General features: G+C 42.5%; 1 protein-coding gene across 4 annotated transcripts in view; it reads left to right on the forward strand.

Moving 5' to 3' along the window:
- Window positions 1-20,360, forward strand: part of CC2D2A (coiled-coil and C2 domain containing 2A) — a 136,520-nt gene that overhangs the window by 22,022 nt on the left and 94,138 nt on the right. For all 4 annotated transcript variants that reach the window (XM_059381164.1, XM_059381168.1, XM_059381167.1 and 1 more), the window contains 4 exons: window positions 9,293-9,381; window positions 9,711-9,812; window positions 15,399-15,497; window positions 16,231-16,404. In XM_059381164.1, the coding sequence (XP_059237147.1) occupies window positions 9,293-9,381; window positions 9,711-9,812; window positions 15,399-15,497; window positions 16,231-16,404 (464 nt within the window). The remainder of the gene's footprint in view (window positions 1-9,292; window positions 9,382-9,710; window positions 9,813-15,398; window positions 15,498-16,230; window positions 16,405-20,360) is intronic.

The following is a 20,360-nucleotide window of genomic DNA, read 5'->3' on the forward strand; positions in this document are numbered from 1 at the left end:
CCAGTATGTTCATTTTGTTTACTGTAAGTATATAATTCAGTGGTTTTCGGTGGTGGTAGATCTGTGCCACCATCACCACAGTCCAGTTTTAGAACATTTCATCACTCCAGAAATTTCCTTTGTGCCTATTTACAGTTAATCCCAACTCCCACCCCAGCCCTAGACAAACACTGGTTTGTTTTATATCCTTACAAATATGCCTTTTCCAGACATTTCCTGTAAACTGAATGATACAGTACGTAGTGTTTCGTGTGAGGCTTCTTTCACTTAGCATAATGTTTTTTGGGTTTCATAAATGTTGTAGCATCTATCCACATTTTCTTCCTTTTTATTGCTGCATTGTATTCCATCATATGAATGTCCCACATTTTGCTTATTCATTCACCTGTTGATGGACATTTGGATTATTTCCAGCTTGGGGTTATTATGAATAATGCTGCTAAACACCTTTGGAGTGTGTCTGCATGGATGTCTGTTTTCATTGCTTTTGAGAAATAGTAGAATTTCTGGGTCATATGATAAATTTATATTTAACTTTATACGAAACTATCAACCTGTTTTACAAAATAGCCATGTCAATTTACTCTCCCACCAACAGTTTTTAAGAACTGTCCACACTTGGTATGGTCAGTCTTTAATTATAGTCTCTATGAGGTGTATAATGGTATCTTAGTGTGCTTTTAACTTGTATCTCCCTATTGATTAATGATAGTGAGTATTTTTGTCATATGCTTATTAGCCATTTGTGTATCATCTTAGTAAAATAACTATTAAATATTTGCTCATTACTAACCTGATTCACTGTCTAGTGTGGAGTTGTAAGAGTTGTCTATGTATTCTGGATACAAGTACTTTATCAGATCAATAATTCATAGATATTTTCTCTGAGTAAATGTCTCATCTTTTCATTTTCTTAATCATGTCTTTAGAAATATAAAAAGCTTTAATGTCAATGAAGTCAAGTGCATCACTTTTTTATTATTATTATTATGGATTGTGATTTCAGGATTATATTGAGACTTCTTTGCCTAACCCCAGTTCATGAAGTTTTTCTCCTATATTTTCTTCTATAAGTTTTATGCTTTTAGGTCTTACATTTAGTTAGGTCTGTGATCTATCCTGAGACAACTCAGATTTCACTCTACCGAAGCTGAGCTCCTGATTTCCTTCTCCTAACTTGTTTGTCCTATAGTCTTCCCATCTTGCAAAACACATACTTCATTCCTTCTATTGCTTGGATCATCTTTAACTCCTGTCTTTTTCTGCCCCCATCCATAAGTCCCTATAAGTCCTGTTTGCTCTACCTTCAAACTAGACCTGAAGTACACCTATTTCCCGCTACTTCTACCCACTCCGATCCCAATCCAAGCCACCTTCAGCTCCCATCTGGAGTATAGCACAGCATCCCAGCTGATGGCCTGGCTTCTGTTCTCACCCCAGCAGCCAGAATGGGCTTAGGAAAATAAGGCCGTGGCTCTCCTCTGTTCCAACCCTTCAGTGGTTCTCCCCGACTCAGAGCTTAAGCCGAATTGAGTAGGATGACCTACCCATTTCAGCTCCGCCTTAACTCTGCGACCAGATACCCTGGTATTCTATCTCCCACCTCTTATCTTTCTCCTTTTCTGCCCTGGTCCTACAGTAGGTATGGCCCTTGGAGTCTTTGTACCCAGTATTACTCTAACTAAAATGCTTATCCCCCAGCCATCCACATGGCTTGATCGCTCATTTCCTTTACCTGTTCCAAGGTCACCTTGAAGCCCTTGCTTAGTCACTCCTAAAACGGCAATGCACACCGCCCCCGGCCATCCTCATCCTGTTTTAGTTGTCTTCATACCATCTATTACCATCTGACATATTAAATATACTGCCTGTCTGTGGTCTCTCTTCCCTGCCAGAAAACACACTCCATGAAGATGAGGATTTCTTTCTTTTCTCCCCTGTTCCATCCTTGATGCCTTGTACACACAATAGGTACTCAAGACCTATTTGCCAGTTGAATGCTTGAAAACTGGAGAAGAGATTCTCTAATTCTCATCTCTAAGCATGTCCAAACTTGGGTTTTGTAGAACGCTAGCCACCTGACAGAGAGTCACGCCTGCAAGGTCAGACCGTGTACGTGTCATTTCCTCTCTTGGAAGTTCACAAAGCTTGTTCTGAGAACAGTCTGTTCCCCTGGCATCTCGCAGGCAGTCCCTGGCCCTCCTGAATGAAGTTTACATTTTTTTTCTACTCTACCCAAGGCAATATGGAAGGCTTAACCACAGGCAGAATGTCATGGCAAAATATATGTAGGAAGCCACCTTGCAGAATTTCAGCCCTGTCTGAAGCCCCCTTGCCCTATCCCACCACCTGGAGCAGAGGAACAGAAGCCAGGGCTGGCCAGGTGCAGTCTTGCACATGGTGATGATCCCTGTCTCCGTCAGTTCCAGCTGCTGTAATGAAATACCATAGACTGGTGTCTCAAACCACAGACATTTATTTCTCACAGTTCTGGAGGTTGAGGAATCCAAGACCAAAGCTCAGAATGATTCAGTTCCTGGTAAAAGCTCTCCTCCTAACTTGCTGATGGCTGCCTTCTCACAACATCCTCACAGGGTGGAAAGACAGAGAGCCACAGTTCTGGGCTTTCTTCTCTTCAGACGACACTAATCCCATCATAGGACACCCCCCCACACACACCTCATGACCTCACCTAAACCTAATTATCCCCCACACAAATAGGCTTGGCCTCCAGATAACATCACATGGAGAGGGCTGAGAGTTTCAACATAAGAACACTGCAGGGACCAAAACAGTCAACCCTAAACAGTTCCCAGGTCTGGGATGTGTCCTGATGCACAGAGATATAGGAGGGGGCAGTGGGCAGAGCCAGATCTTGGGGTCCAAGCGCCCGTGAGTGAGAAGGAAACATGAGCAAAAATAAGGGCCCCACGTTTTCGGCTAACATAAAATGCAGTGTCCATGAGACTATGAAATAAAGAAGCAGAAAAGAAAAAGTGACCGCAGAAATCCCTCCAGATGCCTCAGCAAATGTGAACTATCAGCAGTACTGAGGCTCAAAGCCCAGGGAAGAGCCTGCTGTTCTCAGCCTATTTGAATTTCATTTTAGGGAGTAAAATTTTCACAAGTGATGCTACTCTGCTGGGTAAAAATTAGAAAATCAGGAAAAGGAAATAGAAGAAAATAGTCACCCACATTTTTATATCCTAGTGACAATCACCACTAACCTGATGCCATTTTGTTTTGCTGGGTTTTCCTGCCAGACAGCCAAGGACGTCCTATGTTCCCAGAGGGCTGACTGTGACTGAAAGGACATTCCATTTTCTTCCATCCATACGGTTGGTCAGATGTTGGGGACAATTGGACGGATTGTCCAACTCATCATGTTTTCCTTTTTAAGTCTGTAGGATAGAGCCTCTGTTCCCCTCCAGTTTTTCGTACTGAGGTCGAGCTGGCTTCTGTCCCATGCTCTCCCTCCCCCCCCAACTCTGTATTTATTCTATCCAGGAATTTTTTAACAGGGTTTGGGGGTAATTATCTATTTGGGGGAGAGAAGAGGCCAGAATTAAAAGCCAGATGAGGCCAGCGTTTCCCCCATCCTCTAGTCCATTGTCCCTGCAAGAATTATGCTATATGGGGGCGCCTGGGTGGCTCAGTGGGTTAAGCCGCTGCCTTCGGCTCAGGTCATGATCTCAGGGTCCTGGGATCGAGTCCCACATCCGGCTCCCTGGAAGCCTGGCTCTCCCTTTCCTCCCCACTTATGCTCTCTCTCTTTCTCTCTCTCTATCCCTATCTCTCTCTCTTGCAAATAAATAAATACAATCTTTTTTTTTTAATATTTTATTTATTTATTTGACAGAGAGAGAGCACAGTAGGAGAGAGGAAGGGAAGAGATCACAGAGAGAGAGGAAGGGAAGCAGGCCCCCTGCTGAGCAGAGAGCCCGATGTGGGACTCGATCCCAGGACCCTGAGATCATGACCTGAGCCGAAGGCAGCGGCTTAACCCACTGAGCCACCCAGGCGCCCCCAATCTTTTTTTTTTTTAAGATTTTTTATTTATTCATTTGACAGACAGAGATGACAAGTAGGCAGAGAGGCAGGCAGAGAGAGAGGAGGAAGCAGGCTCCCCGCCGAGCAGAGAGCCCGATGCGGGGCTCGATCCCAGGACACTGGGTTCACGACCTGAGCTGAAGGCAGAGTCTTTAACCCACTGAGCCACCCAGGCGCCCCACAATCTTTTTTTTTTAAAAAGAGAATTATGCTATATGTAAGTTGCCATACAAATTTTTAAATATTTTATTGATGACATAAGTATATAAGTATTAACAAAATAGAAGTATATTAATATAAATATGTTTTAAAATAAAAAATGTTAGATCACTCTTGACGTTATCCAAAAGAATCTAAATGGTAGTGTTTTTTGATGACCCCTGTCACCACCTTAAAAAAAAAAAAAGCTGTCTCTGCACAGTTGGAAATTTGACACCATTCCCTTTTCTTCTTGAACTCCTTCATTCCACTCCTCCCTCCAAGAACTTTAGGTAACCTGTTTCTGTCCTGAAAGGTCTTTAATTACTCACCATGTTAACGAACTGAATTTTTGTTCATGCTGTTATCACAGTTATCAATAGTGCCCAAATGATGAAAACATAAAGGTGCAATGGCATTTGGTAAATATTTGTTCATCATCACAAGTAAAACAAATACAAACACTCAGAAGTAGATTGTTTCACTAGAGAGGGTGGGCAGAAGAGGGAGGTCAGTATAGAGCCATCTTCACGCTCACCTGTTCTATGTGACTCCAGATGATACCAATTCAAATCCAAACCCAAATACCCCATTTCTGATTTTACATCAAGTCCCTGGAAAGTCCTAGTACACACAGCGGTAAACAGAGAGCTAGGTCTCAGCAGTGAGAGTCCCAGGACAATACCTTGCAAGAAGGATAGGATTCTCTTGGCACCGACAAGGGGAGGAAGGAAGGACTTCAGATGGAGAAGGAACTGTGGAAACTTCTCCGTAAAAACAAGATCACTTCGACTTGTGGACAGATGAGAAGATTACAACGTTATTTCAAAATGCAGTGTCTGTCTTCCTAGAAGGTTTAAGGGGTCAGGTTTAATAGAAGTGGTCAAGAGAAAAATGGAATGCATCCACCATTTTGTGAAGCCTGTGAGGAGAGAGACACGGAGTATGGTGTGCCTGAGTCATGGGGCAGGTAAAGGACCCAGAGCAGAGAAGATCCGGAAGCATTTTCACACGCGAGGCTGATGCAGCCTCAGGATGGACGGGTTTCCTAGGAAACCAGAGCAGCGCTGTGAGGACATCATCCTGCTGCCTTCGTGAGAAACACCACCTTGTGAAGGAAATCCATATTTCATACTGATTGATGTTGTATGTTGAACAGAATGTCTTCCAATTCTCTCCTTATCTGCAAGTTCTTACACTGCCTCCAAATCAGGTCTTTCCTAATTTTTAAAATTATTTTCATCACACCCTTTGCACTGGACTCTGCAGAAACTTTATTCATGCCAGGTCGGTTCTGCTATATCCAAGAGCCTCCGTGTGTGACTGTGAGGTCACAGCGGTCCTCGGGTTTGGCAAGTCAGCACTGGTCCCCAGGGCAGGAAAAACAGACACAGTTTGGGATCACATAGCAGAGTAGTAATTTAGTGAAGGAACTGACAATAAATTAAGGGAAATAATGTCTTAGAAGGGTTATTTTAGTTCTAGTTGTTTAAAGAAACATTGCATTAGATGAAGGCATCTAATCTCTATCAGTTATTATGTTAAAGGGAGTGAATGAGAGCACACATGGTTCATCATGTTATCTTGAAAAAACTGTGTCATCACCATCTGGTTTCACCCAAATGAGAATTCCATTTATTTTGTTTGTACAATCTCCCTCACTTATATGTTTTCCTTCACTGATTTAGTGCTACTAAGTGCCAGGTACAAAGGTCACCTCGAGTGGGTCACATTCTCCACATGCTTGGAATGGAATGGAAAGGACATGTCCCCAGCTGGTTGTACAGACTGGGCTTGGGAATCTCCACACCCTTGAAATGTCTCCCACTAGCATGGACTGGAAAATATCAAGCAAGAACGATTTTTTATCACTTCAGAATCTGTCAAAGTTTTTTTTTTTTTTTAATAGTCTATTTATTTATTTGAGCGAGAGAGAATGTGCATGCACAAGCAGGAGGAGTTGCAGAGGGAGAAAGAGAAGCAGACTCCCCACTGAGCCGAGGGCAGATGTCCAACTGACTGAGCCACCCAGGCGCCCCTTTTTCAAAAATTTTTCTCAAATTGCTTTTTAAAAGCAATCCTAGAGAAGCCACTTTGTTTTCTTCATTCAGAAATCATGTTGAATAAAATATCTTGTCTCCCTTTTAAAGACAAACAAAATTATTCTAGTGAACTGTATATAGATGTTAGCTATTTTAAGTGAACTTGAAAAACTGATTCTCTTTTTAAAAAAAAGTGGGGGGGTGCCTGGGTGGCTCAGTGGGTTAAAGCCTCTGCTTTATGATCCCAGGGTCCTGGGATCGAGCCCCACATTGGGCTCTCTGCTCAGCAGGGAGCCTGCTTTCCCTTCTCTTTCTGCCTGCCTCTCGGCCTACTTGTGATCTCTCTCTGTCAAATAAATAAATAAAATCTTTTAAAAAAATAAAAATTTTTAAAAGGAGGGGAAGTAAATAAGTAAGGAGCATTTTCATGTTTAATTTTTCCCCCCCTGAGGACTCAAATTTTTATTTTTTATAAACATGTATTTTTATCCCCAGGGGTACAGGTCTGTGAATCGCCAGGTTTACACACTTCACAGCACTCACCAAAGCACATACCCTCCCCAATGTCCATAATCCCACCCCCTTCTCCCAAACCCCCTCCCCCCAGCAACCCTCAGTTTGTTTTGTGAGATTAAGAGTCAGTTATGGTTTGTCTCCCTCCCAATCCCATCTTGTTTCATTTATTCTTCTCCTACCCACTCAAGCCCCCATGTTGCATCACCACTTCCTCATATCAGGGAGATCATATGATAGTTGTCTTTTGCTGCTTGACTTATTTCGCTAAGCATGATACACTCTAGTTCCATCCATGTTGTCGCAAATGGCAAGATTTCATTTCTTTTGATGGCTGCATAGTATTCCATTGCATTTTCATGTTTAGAGACAATTTGTTGACTATAGACATCCTTCTTTTGGGGGCAGAAGCAAGGTGGGTGGCCAGCCAGAGAACAAGATTGATGAATAGCTGTCCCAAAGTCCTTTCATTGCCCAATCAGGGGATCACATACACTTAATGGTGCTTGCTATATGCCTGCCCTGTGTGGCTGGGAACCATGGAACCTGGGTGAGGGAACAGCTATTAACCAAATAATCACACAAACAAAATGGCCAGTGCCATACAGGAAAAGTCTTGGGACCCTAGGTGTACAGAACAGCAGATAGTATCTACCGGGTTGACATGACCTTTAACATGGAAAGTAATTTCCATTGGAAAGAAAGAAAATGGAAAGAAATTTTTTCAAAGTTAAAAAAGAACATCAAAGGCCATTTCATTGCACTGATGGAGATGCTCTTCAAGAACTTGAACCTCAACCCACACACGTGAGACCACAGTCTTTAATTATTTCCTGCCTCCTTCCTGGCATGGAGTGAATGCTGTGGTTGGAGCCTGATGGAAGAAGGATCTTCTGTCTTTCTATCACACAACCGAAACAACTGTGTGCCAGGCTGCAGAAATGAGCTTTGAAGCCTGGGGCCCTCATCTCTCTGCACCAAGCCGGCACTGAAGGAGCGGCAAATCTGTTGCTAGCAGAGACTTTTACAGCCCAGCCCCCCTCTTCCTTCTCCTCACCAGTGCTGTTCCTTCTCCCTTCTAATAGAATATCTTCTCCCGCTTTTTCTTGCACTTGCTGCTTTTCTCCCCTCAACAGCGCTGATGGCCACAGATATCAGAAACCCCTCTTCCCGCATGCTCTGCCTCAGCAAAGGCTTTCTCTAGACGCCAGCACCCGCTGCTGTAGACACGCTTCCTTTGTCTTCACTTCCAGGCCTGAGGCTTGCCCAGAGTGCCGGGTGCTGGACAAGCACATGTTTTCTTGTCCTGCTGGCTCCTCAAAAGTGTCCTGTTGCCACATAAAGCCCATCGGTGTCAACTCAGTCAAAACTCATACATCATCACCTCCTCCTTCTTTCTGTGAACCAGGGGTCCTCCACCTTGAGTGTGTGTTTAAGTCCATCCCCTAGATCGCTGGGCTGCACCTCCAGTTTCTGGGTCAGTGGGCCTGGGCCTGGCCTGAGGATGTGCATGCTGACAAATGCTGGGAAGATGCGCTGCCATGAGAACTCCATGACCTCCCTCTGGTCACAGGGTCCTGTGGTCCTTTCCTTCTTGTGGCCTCTGTGCGGTTTCTCCCACTGACTCACTGGGGCACCCGAGCTGGTGACTTCCTCTCTCCACCCACCCACCCCATCCATGCAACCTCAGGACTCCCCCGCCTCTTGGAGAATATGTTCTAGGCTCCTTCGTGTGACATCAGTAATTCAATCCCCAACGCCTTCTGCCATCTGATATCCTGCTCCACACAGGTTCTGCCCTTCTCCTCCAAGCATGGCAACATTCTGTTCCCCAAACACTTTAGTTTAGAGCACTGGGAATGAAAGAACCAGGAACATCCTAAACATCTCACATCCCAGGTATGATTGGAGAGCCTGTCACCTACCCCAGGGACCTTACAGTCTAGGTCCTCAAGATCCCGGATCCTGTGTCTTCCCCACACCTCACAGCTACACAATGGTCCATGAGATTTACATATATATTTAATAATAGTTCAAAATACATGACGTGTCTATGACATAGACTAGGGCGATGGCTTGGGCCTGATAGAAGTGATCAACACTGTTGAAAGCAGAACCTTGAACTCACTAGCTGTCCCTTCACCTACAAGCCTGTTTCTCGGTTCAACAAATTGGAAGGTCTCTCCCCACTGGTAATTGAATTGGTGTGTCTCTGTCTTGAACCGTCAAATGTCATTCATTTTACTCTTGGTTAAGTCAACGTGGCACTCTTGGCAGGACCAAGCTTCGCCCTGACTGTCACAAAGAAGCCAAGACATGCACTGAGTATGTCACATGGACGGCTGTCAGCATGAGCTCATGTTTGCTTATGTAAAGTTCTAACTTTGCAAAACAAAATTACATTCTCATGTTATTTTTAAATCTCATCTTCCCTTTGGAAAAAAAGAAAAAAAATGTTGCTCTAAAGTGATTTTCCTGTGTTTTTATAGGCTTACCTCCAATTCCTTCAGCTTCCAGGACAGGCTTTGCAGAATTTTCCATGAGGGAACGCATGAGGGAGAAATTACAAGCTGCAAGGGTGAGAAAAAACACGTGAATATTTTGCTCAGTGGCTGATTGCCGTTCCTCAGGTCTTGTCTAGAATGCTCTGTCTGCTCAAAACTGCATGGGTTTGAGTGCCGTTAAATTTGTTTTCCTTGTTTTAAATATTAATGTGGTATTTAACATTGGCACAGGCAGAAAATTATGCTTAAGAAGTATTCAGTGTCATTTTCCTTAACTATTTCACTTGCTCTTTTCTCTTAAAGAAGTAAGGTGTGTAGTTCTTATGGATTGTTTTCTACTAAGATGGTAACAGGTTTTTGCAGCATTCCCGATGCTAACCAGCATCTCTGTTTGACTTTATAGTCCAAAGCAGAAAGCACGTTGCTGCAGGAAATTCCTACCCCTCGGCCCAGGCGCTTACAAAGCCCCAACAAGAGAGAACTGGAGACTGAATTTGGCACAGAGGTGAGAAAGGGACCTTCTCCACTTTGTGATCAAAGACAGTGAAGCAGAATATAACATTTCCAGCAAAAGTTTCTAGAACAGAGCTGTGCACAGAGGAGGCATTCAACACTTATCAGTAATCGTCATAGCTACTGTTTATAGAGTCCTGCTCAGACCAGGTGTTTTCCTGGTCTTTATCCCAGCACCCCAGTGGGTGGGTTCTTTTGTTTTCATTCACATTTGATGGATGAGTAAACTGAGGTTCAAAGCAGCCACAAGGCCATCTCCAGGTCACAGACATGCATGCGGGATTTGAGATCAGATTCCAGTTCTTTCTCATTCCCAGTCTGTCCTTTGGGTCAGCATTGCTGGACCTATGGATCTTGCTGGGAAGAAGAGAGAGATAGGAGTGCAGTAGGAAAGTAGGGTGGAATGGTGGGGGCCTTGAATGTCACACAAAGGGCCTCAGTTGTTTCCTACAAGCCATGGAAAGCAGTCAACCATAGGCTGGGGAGGTGGTTTGAGTGTACTGGAGTGATTTTTGTTTGAGTCTGAGGTGCTGAGGGGACATGTCAGTGTGTGTGTCTCTAGAAACATGCACAAAGGAAGGGACCAGGCCTGGAGAAATGAATTTAATAAGCATTTCTACTGCAGTGAGTTTTGAAGTTCTAAGCGGCCTTTGTTTCCTAAAAAAAAGAAGACTGAGGAAGATCTTGACACTTGGAGGAAAACTGACAGTTGAGGCCCATGAGGAGGACAGGAAGCCACTAGAAGCCAGAAAATCCTGTCGGGGTGTAGATGAAGGACAAGCCTGTAAGAGGGTGGAAGAAGGAAGGGAAGAACGGAACAAACAGCCCAGTGAGGTGTTTGCCAGTCTAACCCACTTGTTTGTTGTTGATGGTGATGGTTGGGTTAGTTTTACTCTTGAGACAAAAAAAAGCACAGGTGTGAAGAAATTTCTGTGGAGAAATCACCGATTGCTTAGAGGATGCCATCTCTTTTTCTGTGATGAGATATTATAACATTTTGCCTATATTCATCCCAAATTAAGCCAAAGATTGCATGATTACAAGAAAAGTTACAGCCGTGTTCATGTGTCATGGCCTGTGGTTCTTGAGTAGGAATATTCTGTAGATCTGATGAAATGGCTTTATGACGACAGTTTGTTGCTCCATTCTGCTGAGGAGACACTTATTTTTCTTTGATTCCAATTATCTTCTTCATTGTAAGCCATAATTTTAAAATACTGAAAAATAAGGAAAAACTACATAAATTATCATCAGCTTTGACACAAATACTTCTGTTATGTTGTTAGGTGTATGAATCCCGGCATCTGGTCAGATGGGCTAAATGATTGGATGATCCGGTCTCATATCTGAGCCTGCCTATACTTTTTTTTCTTTAAGATTTTATTTGTCAGAGAGAGAAAGTGAGCACAAGCAGGGCGAGAGGCAGGCAGACAGGGACAGGCTCCCCACTGAGCAAGGAGACCGATGCGGGACTCAATCCCAGGACCCCAGGATCATGACCTGAGCTGAAGACAGATGCCTAACCGACTGAGCCACCACGTAGCCCTGAGCCTGTCTATACTTTCTGATTGATAATCATTTCACAAAATCACAGCAGCTCTTACTTGTCCATGGGTCATGAATACAATATCCCCAATAAAGCTTTAAGTTATGGAAGTAAAAATATACTCCCTTGGCCTAGAGAGTATTTATTGCTTTTTGTGAGCAGGTCTGTGACTTATATCTACTCTGTTCTGTATCCCCTAAGAGCCATTCTATGGATTTGAGGTGTTGGAAGAGGTCATCAAAAAGACATGACCACTGGTTGACCTGCAAGCTGGACCAAGTAATTGAAAGTTCCTCATGCCCTCCCCTGTCCTGGGAATGTGTGTTCCACTTGCCTTCCCCACTCCCAGAAGCTGCCCCAGCGATGCAGCCTTGAGATAGGAATGTGGTGTTGACCATCTGTCTGGTACACTTGACTGAACCCAGTTAGGACGTCATTATAAACTTCCAATATTCGGCAGGCAGGCGTGAGGATGTCCTTATCTTGCAGCCACCAAGACATGCCTCGTAAGTTCCCCCACTTATTAAAACTGCCCCTCCCGATCTAGAATGATCTGCTTCTCTTCAGTCTCTCCTTGCCCTCTGCGTGCACTCGTGGCCAATTTGCAAAACATGAGGCAAACATCAGCTGACTTAGTTCTCTGTGTTTTGTTTTATTTTCAGAAAAGTTATTTTTATTTTTTATTTTTTTGGTCTTTGAAGTACTATTAGTAAGTTTATTGTGTTTGTATCAAAAAGACAGTTGGCAAGCCAAGGGGTCTCACAGCAGAACATGGAAGGAGGCTCGGAGGTATGTTGTCAGAAATCAGCTTATGTAGGATGGAGGTAATGACTGGTTACAGGATTAGAATTCTAATTTCTAATTAGAATTCTAATTTCATAAATGAAAGGGAATTGGCTAGTGGTTACCTCATATCAGTTTGGGGATCAATTAAAGTTTCATTTATCATAAAAAAGTTATGAATTTATAAAAAAAAGGTATATTTTTAAAATATTTTAAGAACTAAAAAGGACTATAAGGAACATGGAGATGACAGGAAAGGAGAAATAGAGCAGAGAAGAGATAAGATGTTGTAACTTCAGACAAAATCTGGCATTGAAGGCCTAGCAGTCCCTTCCAGGGGTGAGACCGGGCTAATGTTCTCAGTCTTCAGTTAGCCAAGCAGGAGCTCTCAGATCTGGGTTCTCACTCACCTTCCAGTCTACTGGCTTTTTAAAAATACCTCCCTTTGGTGTTTTTCTTGATTTGATGATCCCAAATCAAGGATGATGATGTCAAAGTGAATTCTGGTGGACAATGTGGAAGGAATATACAAAATTGCTTTTAGCACAGCCCTGGAACCATAGCAATACTGGATGATTTTAGCTCTCCACAAAAAGAAAAAAGAAAAGAAAAAAGTCCTGGTGAAGAAAAATCTGTTCTAAGGCACACTGAGTGAGATAAATATGTGTGTTTACCTTAGTCAATTGCATGGAAGGAGAGGCCTCAGGCTTGTACATTTTGGCGTCGGAAGTGGAAAGCTTCAATATTCAATTTCATTGTATTTTATATTTCTTGGGATTCAGGTTAATCACAATAGTGCCTTTTTAAAGTCCGATTCAGCCAACAGGGCCTGTATAGCTTAGCCAAGGGGCGAGTGAAACCAAGTGGGCGGGAGAGGTGGGGTGCAGAGCTCAGCTCATGTCTCAATGACCTGCATGCCTGGCGTCCCTCCCTGACAGGACAGGCTGACCTGGCAGGAATGAGTGACTCCTCTTCCTGTGAAGTCGTTTTGGACAGGCCGGGTTCCACAGTTCCTTTCTCTTACAGTGCTGGGTTTCAATGATACCACGGATGAGGGTTCAAAATAGCCAAGTTACGTGAACAATGGACCCAGCTGCCCTTTTTAGACCTGATCTCAGGTTAACAGAATATCTCACAGAGCAGATTTCTTAATGTATAGACGTCAATCCAGAAGGAATATCGAAAAAGTTGTCCATTTAAATCCTATTTGAGCAAAGAATGGAGGACAAGATGAGCCCAGATGCTGGACCCCAGCTGCCCAGCGTTAAATGCTGGCAACCTCACTCACCGGCTGGGTAACCTTGGAGGTGTAATTTCTCTTCTCTCTGGACCCTACTTCCCACAAGAAACTAGAGCCTGAGGCAAGGATTTTTCATGCTTTATCTGTGTGGCTTCTTCTGAGAAGTGATATCAATGAACAGGAGTTGGGAACTGGGGAGAAAGAATCAGGACATAAAGTCAGTTCTGGCGACTGTCACTGAGCTGACTAATGCCTTGATGACCAGGGCTCGATCCTGCCAGGGCCTTGCTGAGGAGTCTGCTTCTCAGAATTGCCTGCCTAGTTCCTGGAAGATAGGACGTTTGTCTTATGGCATCATTTCCCAGCAAGATTTGCCCAATGCTCCTGGCCCTCCTGGTTTGGTCTAAGCCTCAGAATGTCCAAGTGGGTCTCTGCAGGCCAATGATGAGAGCTTGATATCCTTGGAAAAGCTAAAACCAAGTGCTATGAAAGTTCACCTAAATGCAGCTAGATGTCCAGCATGACCAGAAGAAAAACCAGAGTATCAGTTAAGTATAATCTATCATAATAAAAAAAAATATGCCATTCCCTTTATGTAAAATTCTGTGCCTCAGGCTCTAGTTTCTGACAGACTAAAATAAAATGTTTATAGCCATGTGATGTAAATGCCAACCAGGGAGATCAAAGACATGTAAAAAGAAAATCAAGAATGTGGTGATGAGACCCATCATGATTGAGCCATAACTGTAAGCATATTTTAGGTGCATTGCTTTACCTGACGCTCAGAACAAGTGGTCTAAGCTATGAGTGATGGAGTTGGGATTCACAGCCAGGCGGGCAGCTCCAGAGCCTCTGGTTTGATAACTAAGCTAGACAGAATAGCACCTGATGTGCCTCAGGCAATAAGATTCCAGAAAAGAGATCTCATTTTAGGATGGAGGAGTCTGAGAAAAGAAGTAGCTTTGCATGATCTGGAAAAACAGGTAGGATTTGGGAAGGATATGTGAGAGGGGCTCGGTGCAAATACACTACATTCCATTTCCCCTGATGAAAACTATTCCATGCTGTGACACAGTCTCGGTCCAGATAATAATAACAAAGTTTCCATCTCAGGTAGAATATGTTTACAATGAGATCTAGATATGCTATTAGAATAGCCTGGAGTCCCTCAGAAGGAAGGCGTGGCATTTGGGTTGTGCTGGGTGGGAAAGGAGCAGTAGCCAGGATCTGGGAGGGGTGGATTAGAAGCAGAGATGAGGACAAAGTGGGAACAGCCCTTGGTAGATTGGCCGTCACAGGACAAAGGGAGCCCCCATAATAGCAGTTACCACACTGAGCTATCATAGGCAGAACTCAGCTTCAAGGGGGGCGGGGTGGGGCGAGGCAGAAGGTCCAGCGGCTCAAGAGGACAGGCCTCGCACCCTGGAAGCTGTATTTCAGAATTTATTCATATCCAGGATTACTGAGGCTTATCTTCATAAGTTGTTTGGAAATGGTCCTCTGTGAACTAAATCATCTATTGATCTGTAGAAGAAATAGCATTTGTCATTTTACGGTCCTTTGAGTATAAAATTTTGTATTTATTTGGTCTTGAGAGAGGCAGCTGAGCAAGAAAATAATCAGCAACCTTAACCTTCAACTATATTTCACATTTGTAAACATTTCATTCCTTAGGAATGATGGTCTGCACCCATGGTCTGAGGTTTTCCCCTTTGAGAGTTAATGCTTGTTTTAGAACATCTTTAGTTTCTTGATTTAAATGTTCTGTCTATCCTGAGGCACCCGGGTGTCTTAGTCAGTTGAGCGTCCAACTCTTGATTTCAGCTCAGGTCATGATCTCAAGAGTCATGAGATCAAGCCCTGCATCAGGTTCCATGCTCAGGATGGAGAAACTTCTCCCTCTCCCTCTGCTCCCCCACTCACTCGTGCAAGCTCTGTCTCTCAAATAAATAAATAAAACCCTTTTAAAATAATAAATATTCTACTTATCCTTTTTTCTGCTCATACAGGCAGGTGAGGAGGTACAGAGGACTCAACAAGATGATTTCCAAAGTTACTCAAGAGTAAAATTCTGTGATTCTGTACAAAAAATCAAGCCTAAACTTCCGGTGAGAAATCCTGTCTTTTTAAATCATGCATGCTTTAAATCATGTTTTTTGTTGATTTGTTTGTGTTTTTCAAAAATATCCTATGACAGATGCTTATATACATACCCTGACTCTTATTACTGTGGAATATGCAAGAAAAAAGTATGAGAAATGATTCCTACTTTTAAAATGCTAGAACCAGCGGGACGATTAGAATACTGCCTGACTGGGTAAAGGGGGCTGCATGGAAGGGCAGAAAATGTTAGCAAAAAGACTATTTTTTCAACTCTGAAGTTGTACCAGCTTCATTATGGAGGAAGAAAGGGAATACCAACTCAAGAAGAATCAAAACAAAAAATGTCATTTTTTTAAAAAAGTTAACAGACCCCTGGATTGCTCATAATTAAACAAAAGTATCTCAGCATTAATCTATAAAATAATCTACTTTTTTGGCATTTTACTCATTTTTTCAAAAGCTGTTACTCCTATCAATAATATATTTATGTGCCTATGAGAATGTTTGCTAGTTTATAAAAAAGTGACTATGAAAGCTACTTATTCGAGGAAGCCACCCCTTTGCCTATTGCATGTCTTAAAGTTTGTGACAGGTCATCTTGTGCCTTCGACAAAGGTAATATGCTCAGGATGCCTAGCATACGCTCGATGCCACCAACGTCAAGCTGCTGTCAGTGAGCTGTGTGACTCATCTCCAATTCTACAATCTGAAACTCTATCACTCACCACTTCTCCTTAGGTTCCACCTGGCTTCCCTTCTGCCGAAGAAGCCTATAACTTCTTCACTTTCAACTTTGATCCCGAACCAGAGGAATCACAAGAAAAACCAAAAGCCAAAACCAGAGCTGGCACGAACCAAGAGGAGGAGGAAGGAGAGGAAGAAGAGCCTCCTGCGCAAGGAGAACGCAGAACGGTATTTAACGTTACGGTGGTGGTAAGGTGAGGGATGATGTTGGTGTCAATGACCATGGTGGTGACAATGGTGACGATAATGATGACATCCTCACCAGAAGGAAAGTGGCCGAGGGCAAACCTGCCACCACCACATGCAACGGCTCATCCATAGTTTAGTGGAAAGCAAAATGAATACTGTGTTCATGTTACTTTCTGTAGCCTTTGATTTTACCCCATAATTTGGATAATAAGGACCTTGATTAAATATGTCTATTTCTTTCCTGTGAAAAAAGAAAAAAAAAAAACAGAACAAGGTGGCTTACAGATTTTTCTTGCTAGATGCCACACAGCGATTCGTATTCATTTCAGATGCAAAATGTTGGTCTCTCCAAGGCAAATGAATCTTCTCTCTCTCTCTTCCCACATCCTCACAGGTGATTAGCTTTTTGTGCTCCATTCCACACCCATGCTATGACTCAGACTCTAATTGTGCATGGGGCATGTAAGACAAAAGAAAACATCCCATTTAAAAAATGGACAAAGGACTTGAATAGACATATCTCCAAAGAAGATATACAAATGGCCATTAAGTACATGAAATAAACTTAACATCACTAATCATTAGGGAACTGCAAATCAAAACCACAATGAGATCCCATTTTACACAAATTAGAATGGCTTTTATTAAGGAAGGAAGGGGAGAGGAAAGGCAAGGAAGAAGGGAAGGAAGGAAGGAAGGAAGGAAGAGAGATAGGCTGGCAAGGATGTAGGGCAAGACTGCCTTCAGCTTGTGCATTGCTGATGGCAACATAAAATGGTACAGCTGCTGTGAAAACAGTCTGGTCATTCCTCAAAAATTTAAACGTGGAATTATTATGTTCCAGCAATTCCATTTCTGGGTATATACCCAAAAGAATAGAAGCAGGCACTCAAACAGATAGTTGTACACTTAACAGTGGAGAAATGTTCTCAATAGCCAAAAGGTAAAAGCAACCAAAATATCCATCAGCAAATGGACGAATAAACAAAATATGATATATACACACAATGGAAAATTTTCCATGTTAAAAAGGAAAGAAATTCAAGCACCTGCCTTGCTCGGTCAGTAGAACATACAACTCTTGATCTCAGAGTTTGAGCCCTACATTGGGTACAGAGTTTACTTTAAAAAAAAAAAAAAAAAAAAAAAGATTTGGATATTTCAATTCTATCTCAATAAAACTGAAAAAATTTTTAAATAAATATTTTTTTTAATTTTTAAAAAGGAAAGAAATTCTAATAGATACAGAAAATACATTTGACAAAATTCAGTACTATTCATGACAAAAACTCTTAAATTAGGAATAGAAGAAATGTACCTCCACATAATAAAGGCCATCTGTGACAAAACCACAGCTAACGTCATACTCAGTGATGAAAGCTTGAAAGTTTTTCCTCTAAAATCAGGAGCAAGACAATGGTGCTCATTATCGCCACTCCTATTTCAACATAATACTAGAAGACTTAGCTAGAGCAATCAGGCAAGAAAAAGAAATTAAGAGGTATCCGAACTGGAATTAAAGGTATCTGAACTGAAAAAAGAAATTGTCTTTATTTGCAGATGCTTTCATTTTATGTAGAAATAAAACTAGAGACTCAACCAAAAGATTGTTAGATATAATCAATAAATTCTGCAAAGTTGCAACATACAAAATTAAAATACAAAAATCAGTTGTATGGGGGTATCCAGGTTGGTTAAGTGTCTGCCTTCAGCTCAGGTCATGATCCCAGGATCTTAGGATGGAGCCCCACATCAGGATCCCTGCTCAGCAGGGAGTCTGCTTCTCCTTCTCACTCTCCCCACCCTATGCTCTGTCTCCCTCAAATAAATAAGTAAAACCTCTAGAAACAAAAACGAAAATCAGTAGTGTTTCTTTACAATTACAACAAATTTTCTGAGAAAAAAATAAATTGATCCCATTTACGATAGTTTCAAAAACAATAATATACTTAGGAATAAATTTAACTAAGGTGGTGAAAGACCTGTACTCTGAAAAATGTAAGACACTGATGAAAGAAGACACAAATAAATGTAAAATTATCCCATGTTCATGGATCAGAAGAATTAATATTAAAATATCAACACTGCCAAAAGCCATCTATAGATTCCATGCAATCTCTATAAAGATTTCAATGACCCTCTTTACAGAAGTAGGAAAAATACTTCTAAAATTTATGTGGAACCACAGGACCCCCAAAGCCAAAGTAATCAAAGTGTGATGGCTCCTGCTTTGTCCTTCTCAGGAGGCATCACATTTTGATTTCAAGCTATACTATAAAGTTACAGTCATTGAAACAGCATGGTATTAGCATAAAAACAGACCAATAGGCCAGTGGAACAGAATCGAGAGCCCAGAAGTAAACCCAAGTAGGTGGTCAATTGATATTTGATGGGGGGGGGGGGGGCAAGAGTACTCAGTGGAGAAAACAGTCTCTTCAGTAAATGATGCAGAGATAATTGGATATTCACATGCACAAGAACGAAAGAGGACCCGATCTTACACCACTCACAAAAAATGAACTCAAAATGGATTAAAGGCTTAAATGTAAGACCTGAATCCATGAAACTCCTTGGAAGGCGGGGGCTAATTTAGGAAAAAAGCTCCTTGATGTGGGTCCTGGTAATGAGTTTTTGGATATGACACATAAGCACAAAAAACAAAATCAAAATGTAATTTTTTAGCTAGGTTTATGGAAGCTTGAGAGTACATCAGCTTATTTGATCGTCATTGTTTTACAAGCCAATATTCAGCTTGTTCTGACTCCAGAGGTTCTCGTGAGGTTGTAGGCAAGGCGGCCAAGGATGCAGTCATCTGAAAGCTTGACTGGGTTGGGGGGGTTTTCTTCCAAGGTGGCTTACCCTCCTGCCTGGCAGGTGCTGGGTTTTGGCAGGGGGCTCAGTTCAGACCTCCCCACAAGGCTGCTTGAGCATCTCCTGACATGACAGCTGATTTCCCCTAAAGCAAGTGATCCAAAAGAAAGCAAGGACAAAGCCACGGTGCCTTTCCTGACCTGAGTCAGAAGCTACATACCAGCACTCATATCCCGCTCATTGGAAGTGAGTCACTAAGTGAGGCCCCCACAGAAAGTCGGGAGAACCAGGGTCTGCTTTTGGAAGGCAGAGCTATCAACAAATCTGTAGGCATTGAAACTGAGACATGAGACATGACGTGTTTCAACAAGCCACCTCTCTTCCCTTTTGCATGCTTTTCCCCTGGAAGCTCTGTGTTCCTAAACCTGCCCTTTGAAATCATGCCCTCCTGTGAAGCCCCTTCCCTGTACTCCATCCCTCTGTCTGCTCAGACCCTCTTCCGGTACTTTTATACTCAAAGTGGATTTAGTCTTTCTGGCAGAGGTTTTAGATCCTGTGTAGCTCTCCACCTCTGTCTGTAATTTTTCTCCGTCTGTCTCTGCTTACCACAAAACCAAAAGGAGGATTAAGCAAGGAAAAAAAAAAAAATCACACACTGAAATGAGGGCACTTTTCTTTTTTTCCTTTTTTGAAGTTTTTGGCATTCTGTGTTCTCAGATTGTGCCGGGAGCTTGGCTACCCCATAGATTTACTTCCCCTTCTCATTGTTTGGTTTATTTGGGAGGAAATAGGAAAAGGCAGGTAGCAAGATTATCACCTGTGCAGATTTCCCTGGGATTTTAAAGGCTGTTCCTTCTAAATGGGCACCAGTCTTTAATTAAGAAGGAGGAGGAGGAAAAAATGGAGGAAGAAGAGGGGAAGGAGGAGGAGGAGGGGAAGAAGAAGAAGAAAAGTAAGGAGACAGAAAGGAAGAAAGAAAAGGAGAAAAAGATCGGGAAATACTCAATTGACATGCTACAGCTAGCATTTGTGATGGCAGACCCACCGCTTAGAATCTTTTCGTGCGTCCAGTAACTCTATCCTCACAAAACCCTAAGAGGTAAGCTTTGTTAATGTCCCCGTCC

The sequence above is a fragment of the Mustela nigripes genome, chromosome 1, assembly GCF_022355385.1.
Source record: "Mustela nigripes isolate SB6536 chromosome 1, MUSNIG.SB6536, whole genome shotgun sequence".
Classification (NCBI taxonomy): domain Eukaryota; kingdom Metazoa; phylum Chordata; class Mammalia; order Carnivora; family Mustelidae; genus Mustela; species Mustela nigripes.